Raw genomic sequence first — 10519 nt, 5'->3', positions numbered from 1 at the left:
TATTTGTTCTCCTGTCTTTTGTCGCATGACCATAACTTGTGTGATCATAATGTCTGCCCACATGAAAACACTCTTGAACAGACAGGTGGGTAATTTATTTTTACAGCTGAAAATGATTTGGATGGGAGCACATGACTCATTGTTACTGATAAATGTTTGGTTTATGAAGTGGAGAGTTACAAAGATCTAACATCTTCCACATAAACCTTCTGACCACTCTCACGTGAAATTATTTGAACATAAGCTCACAGCTCTTCATTAGATAAACCTATTCCATTGGTTAAGTCTAGCCAAAAATACGGCAGCAATCTGACCTTTATTAGTCCCACACGTGGGAGATTTCCTGTGTACAGCAGAAAGTGGGCAGTGCAAAGTTGCGTAGCAAAAATGAAAAACACTGCAATAGGATAAGATCATAAGAACAAGATACTGTATACAATAGAATAAAATGCAACATTGTCAGAAAAAGAGAATTGCACTTAATGTTATTGCATGTGTGGATGTGTGTGTTTGGTCAGCTGAAAAGTCCTTGTTGTGGAGTCTCACAGCAGTAGGAAGGAAAGACCTGTGGAATCTTTCCATCCCACATCGTGGGTGCCGCAGCCTGCCATTGAAGGAGCTGTTCAGTGCTTTCAGGGTCTCCTGGATGTGGTGGGCAATGTTTTTCAATAGGGATGACAGCTTAGCCACCATTCTCCTGTCACTCACCACCTCCACAGGGTCAGAGAGCATCCTAGAACAGAGCTGGCCCTCCAGACCAGCCTGTTCAGTCTCTTCCTGTCCCCAGCAGAGATGCTGCCGCCCTAGCAGAACACACCGTAACAGATGGCTGAGGCACAGAGTCATAGAGGGTCTTCAGGAGTGGGCCCTTCACTCCAAAAGATCTGAATCTCCGCAGCAGTTACAGCCTGATCCTTAATCAAGATGACCTGTTGAAGTTCCCATCATGCATCAGAAATGTTAAGGTGATTCAAGTGATTCAAGTTTGAATGTGTTATGGTTGGTTGTAGCAGTGGGTTGGTTTGACTATTTCAGAAACTGCTGATCTGGGATTTTCCCTTAAAATATCCAGTTACGACGGTTCTCTGGGTGAAAATGTTCTGTTGCTGTTAGAAGAGAATGTCCAGACTGCATCGAGCTGATAGCAAAGCAACAGTATCTCAAATGACAACTGAGATACTGCCAACCAGGTTATGCAGAAGACCATCTTTAAACTCACAACATGCTGATGGAGATGGGCAACAGCAGCAGCGGAAGACCACCTCAGATGCCACTCCTGTTGGCTAAGAACAGGAACCCGAGGCTACATTGCACACAGAATCCCTTTGCACACAAAGGAAGAGGGGAAAACGAGTGATGAAGAATGAGTTGATTCCTGTTGCAACCTTTGAATGGTATGATTGGAATTTTGTGTAAGCAGCAGGACAGCATGGCTCTAGCATGCCTTGTATAAACTTTGACCCCTTAGTATCATCTGGGCATCATTTAAACACATGACCAAAGTCTGCCCATGTTCTGATGACCATGTCAAGTAGGATATTGCACCATGTCAGTAAGTTCCGAAGAAATAAATAAAGAGGTTCTGGAGACAAAAGGGGATCCAAGCCCTGTACTAGTAAGGCATACCTAATAAATAGGCCCAACGGTATTTTTTGTCTTTTTAAGCATAATTATAACAAGTGTCACATAAGATGAGTAGACTCAGTCTAACGTACGACGCAATTACTACATTCTGACCTATATTTATCGAGGTAAATTACCCTTTATCAGTGAATGGAGAAAATATGTGAACTCTACTATTAGCGGCAAATTATATATGTTTGTTATAAGTTACAAGGTGACATAACATTAGACGGACTAATATTCATAGACTAAGCTCACTTCACTTCAAACTTCACCGCTCACAACTGATTCGTACACTCACACCGCCCACAAACTGTGTACGTCCGCACTCAGCCACACCCCTTCACTCACGCACCAACATGGCGACATGCGGAAATATGTGGCGAAGCAGAAGAATTATTTTTGATCTTTTTCTGACTATTGTTCTCCAGCTCTTGGTGAGCAGCTGCCTGTCGGCTCCTTTGGATGGAAATAAAACACAAGGTATGTCGTACTTGTTTGAAGTATCTGAGACGAAGTTTCCTTTAAACTTAGCCACAGGGTTTACCCCTGCTCTAGCTAGTTGGCTAGCTCGTCATGCTAGTATCCGCCTTGTCAGGGGAAAAATAAGGCAGGTAACAGGCTTTCTCTGTTTCGGAAAAATGACTTAGTCGTATTTTAAAACTCTCGCCTTTACCCTGGCACTGAAATGCGATTCGGCAAAAATGATTTCTAGTTAAAATATGTTATACGTTGAAGACAGTGCTAATATTTCTTTCAGATAAAATTAAGCGTTTCAACGTTAAGCTGCAAACATAAATTCACAACATTAGCTTTGCTTAAGTTTCACTCACAGTGCGTCAGAGTCTTTTGACAGTTTTGCGGTCATAACAAAGTTATTGAAACCATCAACAGGAAGTCATATTTTCCTTTATCTCCAACCTCTACCACATTTCAACTTCTGTATGTTTATAATGGATCTGTATTGTTCAGTTTTACCTAGTTAAATATCTGTTTACCTCATAATATAAGACAAGATTGTATTGTTTTTAAAGCCTCTATCAATAGATGCTCTTCTGAGGGTTAATGAGTTATGGCGGTCAGATAAACTGACATGTTCCAGATGTACCACCATATATCTACACTGATTATTAACCCTCTGTCAGTGAGTCAAAACCTCCTGACGTAAGTAAAGGGTATAATATTTCAGTCAGTGGCAGGTATTGTTTTGCCTTGATAGTCTTTGAGCAGTGCTACAGCATTCTTTTGGTTCGCTGTGTTCTCAGTTTGTTAAAAAAACCATGTGATTGGACTTTGGAGCTGTCAGGATATAGGTTGTTGTCTACTCTTGCCCTTCCCTTCCTCATACTATGATGGTGTGCAACAGACAGCTTATTTCAAGATGTGCTGCTGAGATAAAGGTGTCCTAATTCAACAGAGGTGTTGTTGTCAATTTGAATTGTTTAACATTTCATCCTATTTTAAATGAAGTTGCATATTTAGCCGAAATAATCTAAAACATCTCTGTGGGTTTTAGGATTTGTGCTATGTCACTGGAAAACAGGATGTTAAAGAAAAAAAACTGTAGAGAGGGAGGATGACTTCTGTTTGATTAACGTGCTAAATATTTACTTGCTTTAAATTGAAACACTGTACGTCTGTCACATGGTTTTAATGCAAATTCATCTGGAACAGGATGCCACATTATCTTTTTTTAATTATAAAAATGCTTAATTATAAATATTAAGTCATTTGTCAACTGCTTAAAAGCTAACGTTATATCACAGTGTTAATGCAACAAAGCTTTCCTGTTCATAGATTATATGGGTCAAGGCCCTTGTATATGAATAGACCCTTTCTTCACTTGGGGATGTCTTACTCAGTGCCTCAAGTCCCCAGTGTTCTCCTCCTGTCACTTGCTAAGCAACGCCTCCCAGTCCCAGAGGATGAAATAAAGTCGACACTTGTTGGGTGAATGGTGTCACTGAAAGAGGAAGGCTGGCTGATTGCAACAGATTCTTGACAATTTAAATACTTAAAAAAAAAAAAGAAAAAGGAAAAAAAAAAAGCTCAGTTCAAAACATGTCCCTTTTTCTGCAATGCTAAATAAACAAAGGTCTTTCAGTTTAAGAGTGATGATGTTTTTATACTGATTATACTGTTATACATGTTAATCTAATCAGTTTTCATTTTTATTAGTTGGATGGCAACGATCCCAGTATATGTTATTGTGGTCAGCCATTATTGTTATTATTATTATTATTCATCATAGTGTGGCTGCCGCCCTCTGTGGCACGAGCAGCTTGTTTCAGAAATATTCCACCTTTTCTGTTGGTAGAGTCACATTAACTTTGAATGGAGAGACCAGCCTTTCTTACTTTTTTTGCTGTGACTCTCCTTCCTTTGGGCCAATTTTCTCCCAAAATGTTTGTCCTACAAACACCGTTGTCACACCAAATTGACCAGGACAACTGTGCCTACAAAACTAACATATTTCTGTCGCTGCACCTTCAATGGTTTTGCAGTTATTTTCAAAAATGTCACAAAAAATCTCTCAAACCCCTCCCCATTCATGTGTATTAGAGAACTAGAGGAAGACAGGTAGAAAACCTAGACTGAAAAATATCTCTTTAATCTTCAGCTGTAACCACAATTTTCACCCTACAGCCATCATTTTACCCTCAAACTGTAGCCACGCTTGCCTTTTTTCACACGAGCCCTTACTCGAAGCCCAGAGATGTGTCATTTTTGAACTGGAGCCATTTGTTTCAGAGAAATGCCAGAAAAATCAGTACAGGTGTTACAATAACTTTTTGAAATAAGCTGATTCAAAGTCTTGTTAACATCACAAATCTCACACATTCATCAGTGCCTCATCAGGCAAGTTGTAATAAAATTTTTACCAAACTAATAGGTATTAAAACTAAGGCTGCAACGATTCATCGAGTAACACGAATAGCTCAATGATTTTGCTTCAACGGTTCATTTAATGCATGGCTTTTGTCACTTAGTTGGCAGCACGTAAATGTGAGCATTCACTCACATTTGTAACTTTAAATAGACCTGCAAAAGAAATGCATTTAGAGCATGTGTGTCGATAAGAAGTATTCCAACGTTAACCCACACAGCCTCTAGTTTTAAAACAAAAAAAGACAACAGCATCAGTTAAACTATGAGATCATCATAGTGTAATGTTGAGTCAGAGTCTACAAACACAGCAAAGAGACTGAGCTGTTAACCAGACGGTGAGCTCAGGTGGAGTGAAGGAAAATGTTTTTCTAGCCTTCAAAACAGCACCACCTTCCCTTAATTGGGAAAAAGCTGGTGGGAGTCCTTCATCAAACCACCTGATCAACAGATTCCAATGTGAAGAAAAGATAACTTTGGCATTATTTTGACAGATTTAAAGTGAAATAATATGCAATATTTCTATTCATGATATTCGATGAATATTTACAAATATGAAAATAAAAGCTTTGTTTTTGCAGGCCAATAAAAATGTACATGGGCCACTAAAATTCTGAGCTGCTGATCTGGTCTGTTCAGTAGCACAAAATTTTGCAGTGCACAGGTGAAGAATGCCGATAAGCTCGCTTCTCTTCATTGCAGCCAGCACATTCTTCTTTAATGACTTATGGACGCACAAACTGACTCACTGACTAGCATACTTAGACATGCAGACACATAAAAACACATACACATGAGCACACACCAACTATGTCATTCAGGAGATACAAACACCCACATCCAGCCATCTGCCATGACCGGTTGTGGGTGAGGGGTGGGAGATAGGATAAAAAAGTTCACAAAATCTTTAGAATTTTTTTTTCTTTATTATCTGAAGTTTTTATTTTTCGCTGACTAAAACATTTTTTTTTTCACAACTAGTTTTAATTTCCAGTTTGGAACACAGATAACTAAAACTAAAGTTTTTATAGTTTTCAGTTCAAGGAAAAAAGCTGTCTCAAAATGAAACTTTTCATTGATAAAGCTAGTTTGCAGTGAAGGTTGTACGTTTCCACACAAACAAGCTGCTGCTCAGTACAAATGTCCCCTTATGAGCTTCTCTGTGGCAGCTCAAGGGTTAACTGGCTTGCTGAAGGGCTTCCATACGTGGCAGTTTCACTTGAGGTGTAGTTGTGTGACATGATTGAAATTCATGTAGGAGCACCAGCTGTCACAATTTAATGTTCATTTTCAATATTTTTTTTCCTTTTTAAATATTTTGTGATTGAGACATTTATATGTCTTCATAATAAGAGATAAAAAGTGTAGTTGTGAAACTGGTTGGCAAATGCTAAGAAAACAACGTTCTAGTTTTCTAGGTTTTTGATGGGCAATAAATATTTTGGTTAATGAAAATGTTTTATGTTTAAGTGTTTCAAAGAACACTTTGTCAGAAATATGTTGTAATGCAATTGTAATGTATGTAATGTGTTGCGTTGTTATTTCCTTTGATCCAACAGTGCCCACAAACAGCACAGAAACTCAACCTCAAAATCTTACTTTGACCACTGTGAAAAAAGAAGCAACGGTGATACAGTCTGCACCAACTGATCAGAATTCAACAGCTGCAGATGTTTCCAAGGATCCTGTAAAAAGTGATGGCAACAGCTCCACCACAGCAAAGCCAAAAGTTCGTGAAGAAAGCGACATCAAAACTCAGACTGTTCCAAAACCAAAAACAGGTGAGACTGTTGTGTTCGATAGCTCTGATAAGCAAAATGACGGCACCAAGAACACACCTGCTACTGCTGAAGCAACAGCAGCAGCTCCTGAAGCAGACATTAAGTCTGATCCAGAAAATGCCAAAGCCACGATCGAAACTAATGAACCAACAAAATCTGCAACGGACGAGCCGGATGAGTTCAAACCTCAAGACAAACCAACCCCAACTACAGACGAGGACAGTGATCAAGACCTGCACATGGACACTGATGTTAATGACATTGATGAAGATGAGGATGATGATGACTACAGATATGGTGAAAACACTGAATTTAATGAAAAGCAAGATAAGACCAGGGTGACTCAATATAAGGAACAAGACAGCTACAACACAGAGGATGAAGACTCCCACTTCTTCTTTCATCTGGTCATACTGGCTTTCCTGGTGGCCATTGTCTACATCACATACCACAACAAGAGGAAGGTGAGTGTCGGCCCGACAAAAGCTATCCGACAGCAGGATGTAGAGGTCAAACAGACGTAGGAGTCTCTGATACAGGCTGCACAGCACAGGAATCACTTCTTCATCCAGATCAAATAGCTGAGGAAAAGCCAAATGTGTTCTGCAGACATTTAACTTGATGCAGAAACGTCTGTGTGTAATTTGTAGTTATTTTTTTTCTTATTTATGTAGTAAAATTTGTATTTCTATAAGGAAGTTAGCTTTTACTGAATAATTATGTTAACATCTTAGGTCTTGCTCAAGTTGAATTGATGTATTTTGTCACCCAAAAACTGACGTCTCCAGCTGTTTTTAATGTTTTAACCTATTATAGGTGGAATAATTGAGAATCAGTGGAATAATGAAACATAGCCATAGAAATTAAAAGGTAAAATTTAACACGATCTGTGGCTTGAAGGCCTTATTGTGTTAACCAAGGAAGCATGAATACCTGAGATTGTTAACTTCTACTAATTTGCATTTCAGTTAATTAGACTCAATAATTAGAAGTGGCAAAGTGTTAAATAAATTAAAATGAACCAAGTAAAACTACTTTGAGATAATAAAACAACATCAGCTTAATTTCGCTATTCGTATTGTAGAATATACCATGATCATACACTGATCAGGCGTAACGGTATGATCACCTGCCTAATATTGTGTTGGTCCCTCCTTTCCCGCCCAAAGAGCCCTGATCCATCTCTGCTCGATCCCTGAATGGATTCACTGAGCTTTAATATCACTCTGGGTTCTTAGCTAGGTTAGCGTTGGCACGTTTGCAAAGAGCCAAAGATATAGTAGCAGCATAACATAGTTGTTTCTTTTCCAGACCCAGTTTGCGCTTAACCATCGCACTCTCGCCCTTTGTCAAACAAAAATAAAAGTAATGTTCGTATTCACCTTGCAGACTGTGTCACTATTTTCCTCCTCTGGCATATGAACTGAACTTCAAACTGAAATCAGCTGATTGTAGCACGATAAGCAGGACTGATAGGCAAGCAGACTAACAACTCAAAGGAAATGAACTGGGAACTGGTTCTCGATTCCCATCCGTAGACCAGGTCACCTTCGTCCATTGCTCCCTGGTTCTGACGCTCACTTTGGTGGTGCTTTCTTCCATCACAATTTGCCACTTGTCAAACTCTTTAAATCTTTATGCTTGCCCATTTTTTCCCGCTGCATATAGCACATCATCTATTAGGACAAAATGTTCGCTCACTCCCTGATAGATCCCACCCACTAACAGAAGCCATGGTGAAGAGATAATCAGTGTTATTTACGTCACTTGCCAGTGGTCATGATGTTATGCCTGACTGGTATAAGTAGCAGATTTATCTTCTCCCATATAAAGTCAGATTTTATTTCTGAAAGGCTTCAATCCAGTCTTTATGCAAACTTTTATGGTGACTGAGGTGCCCTGAGGCAACTACTGTTGCCACGTGGCACTAAATAAATACAGTTGAATTGATTTGCTTTTTCTCCTGCTCTTTTCAGATCTACCTCCTGGTACAGAGCCGGCGCTGGAAGGAGGGTCTGTGTTCCCGCAACACTGTGGAGTATCGCCGCTTGGACCAGAATGTCAATGAGGCCATGCCATCCCTCAAGATGACCCGAGACTACATTTTTTAATCTAGTGGAACAATATAGTAGGCTTACGCAGAGCCAGTTCCTGGTCATTTATAGATAAGATGCTGTGCGTTGTTATGGAGCTTGATTGATGCTTTGTCTTGCTTTATAGGCCAATAAGAAATCAGGGGATATGGTAGTTGGGGGAATTTTTTTTTAATGGCCCTTTTTGGTTGTCTGAAGAGATAATCCTATTAATATATTCTTATTTGTTATATTTTTAATTGTCATTGCCATTAAGTTAATAATTTTGGGTTTCTTAGGGGCTTTATTTTATTTTTAATTTTTTTTTTAGTATTGTTTCAGCCTTACAGTTCCTTTATACCTATTTTTTGTTTTCTCTGTTGCATATTGTCTTAATATTTCTAACACTTTGCTTAAGAGTTGCAAAAATTACATGTTAATTGAACTTTTAGGCTGTAATGTGATCGTGAACTAATAGAAGAGTTGAGTATGTACTCTGAAATTAGGAATGAACACCTAAGTAATTGCTGTGGAAAGCATGACTACCTTTCATATTTCAAAAATATGCAAAAAAGTGCAATGAAGCAGAAACTGTTAATCAAATGTTCCTATATATTAAGTTATTCCCTAAAAAACAAAACAAAAACAGAAAAGCCCTTCTACTCTTAAATTGTCTCAGTTTGACATAATGGGGCAGCTGAATTAAAGATATCCATTCCAATATATGTATTGTTTGATATAGAAATAATCACATAACATGTTTAGTTATGTTTTCGCATATAGATAGAGAAATACAATTTTCATTGGACCCTGAAAATGAGCTTTTTACAATCACTTTATTGCCAATGTTTCTGCTTACACTATAGATGAAAAGTAGTGGCAGTTTTATTACTTTTCATTCATTTTTGGCCATCTTGGCTACACATTAAGCATTAAGTTAAGGAGCGGTGGGCGGGGCTTCTCTTCAGGTGAAAGATAATGCCATGTGTTTAAGCCATTTAAATGAGGATGGATGTGTGTATCGTGCAGATGATAAGGTACTAATGTATAAGAAAGAAATGTCTATTGCCAGAAATCTTCTTTTTTCTTGATCACTTTATATTTAACTTGTCTTAATAACATGCCTGATTTACTCCTACTGCCCAGATTTTGCTATGTGGAAATCTTGGTGCTGGCCCTCTTTGTTTTATGACTTCGGTGAAGTCTCTGTCAAAAAAACCATCTTCACTGTGGCCAGTTGTAAAAACAATGTTTCCTCATGTCCATGCAGAACTTTTCACTTTTCCTTGCCTCCTGTCAGGGTATTTTGGTGGAATTAAGTTAATCAGAAATTCTGCACCCTCTCTATGACCTGTTCACAAAAGCAAAAACACAACTTTTTATTTTTTCTCTTTCCTATGCGTCGCAGCCACATTTTTCTGTCTGTCGTTGTCTCATGCCTTCAAATGAAATGCCACGACTGCCACTTGAGTCTGCAAATGTATCAGTCTCGCAACGCCTTCTGTCAGTTGTTTTCAGCTGGTTTTGTGAATATACAAGCGAGACAGTGGATATATATAGATTTGCACTGTGCCGTTCAGGTATGCTAGTTAAAATATGAAGGGACGAAGGATCAACACTGATCTCGCAATCAACAGTAGAAACTGTACAATCTTTCTCGCTTTTTTTGGTCAATAAAGCACAAATTGCGTAAATCTTTGTAATTTTTCTGACTCATGTTTCATTTAATCCTCTGTTCATACTCTGACATATTTTTGATAAGGAAAAATTTTAATTTAGTATTCTTGGGTGATCTGCCTTTTTATGTGGCAAATGCCCTTTTTAACTATGTTGGGATCACTAAGAGGAGAGGATACTTTGATCTCTTTTGATCCTAATAGGCTTACGTGTTGTATCTTTTGATAATTAAAAGTCATAGACTGAGCTGATATTGTTGCAGTTAAAAAGTTATTTTGCTAAACAGGGAAGTGTTAATAAAAGAAATAACCAAAAAGAAAACACCGTAAAAACCACTGCACTGGTGTACAAAAGCAGACTCTGTAGCTCAGCTGCTAATTTGACCACAAGGAGGCAGTATGCACACAAATAATTGAAGAAGACCAATGCTGGAAATGTGTTCTTCACTTGTCAGATTTTCTGCTCTTTCCCTCACCAAGT

At 38.5% G+C, this 10519-nt stretch overlaps 1 protein-coding gene across 1 annotated transcript; it reads left to right on the top strand.

The window, feature by feature from the left end:
• The first annotated feature begins 1957 nt into the window (after nt 1–1957).
• Nucleotides 1958–10056, top strand: lg10h5orf15 (linkage group 10 C5orf15 homolog). The gene is made up of 3 exons (XM_085470789.1): nt 1958–2106; nt 6069–6754; nt 8267–10056. Exons 1-3 carry the CDS (start codon nt 1983–1985, stop codon nt 8399–8401), a joined length of 945 nt encoding a protein of 314 aa, XP_085326915.1. The 5' UTR covers nt 1958–1982; the 3' UTR covers nt 8402–10056.
• Nucleotides 10057–10519: the final 463 nt, after the last annotated feature.

This window comes from Copadichromis virginalis, linkage group LG10 (assembly GCF_057382275.1).
Source record: "Copadichromis virginalis isolate Kocher_CV1m ecotype Utaka linkage group LG10, C_Virginalis_male_GT1.1, whole genome shotgun sequence".
Lineage (NCBI taxonomy): Eukaryota > Metazoa > Chordata > Actinopteri > Cichliformes > Cichlidae > Copadichromis > Copadichromis virginalis.
The sequence above is the reverse complement of the archived record's forward strand: the minus strand, read 5'-3'. Positions and strand labels throughout refer to the sequence as shown.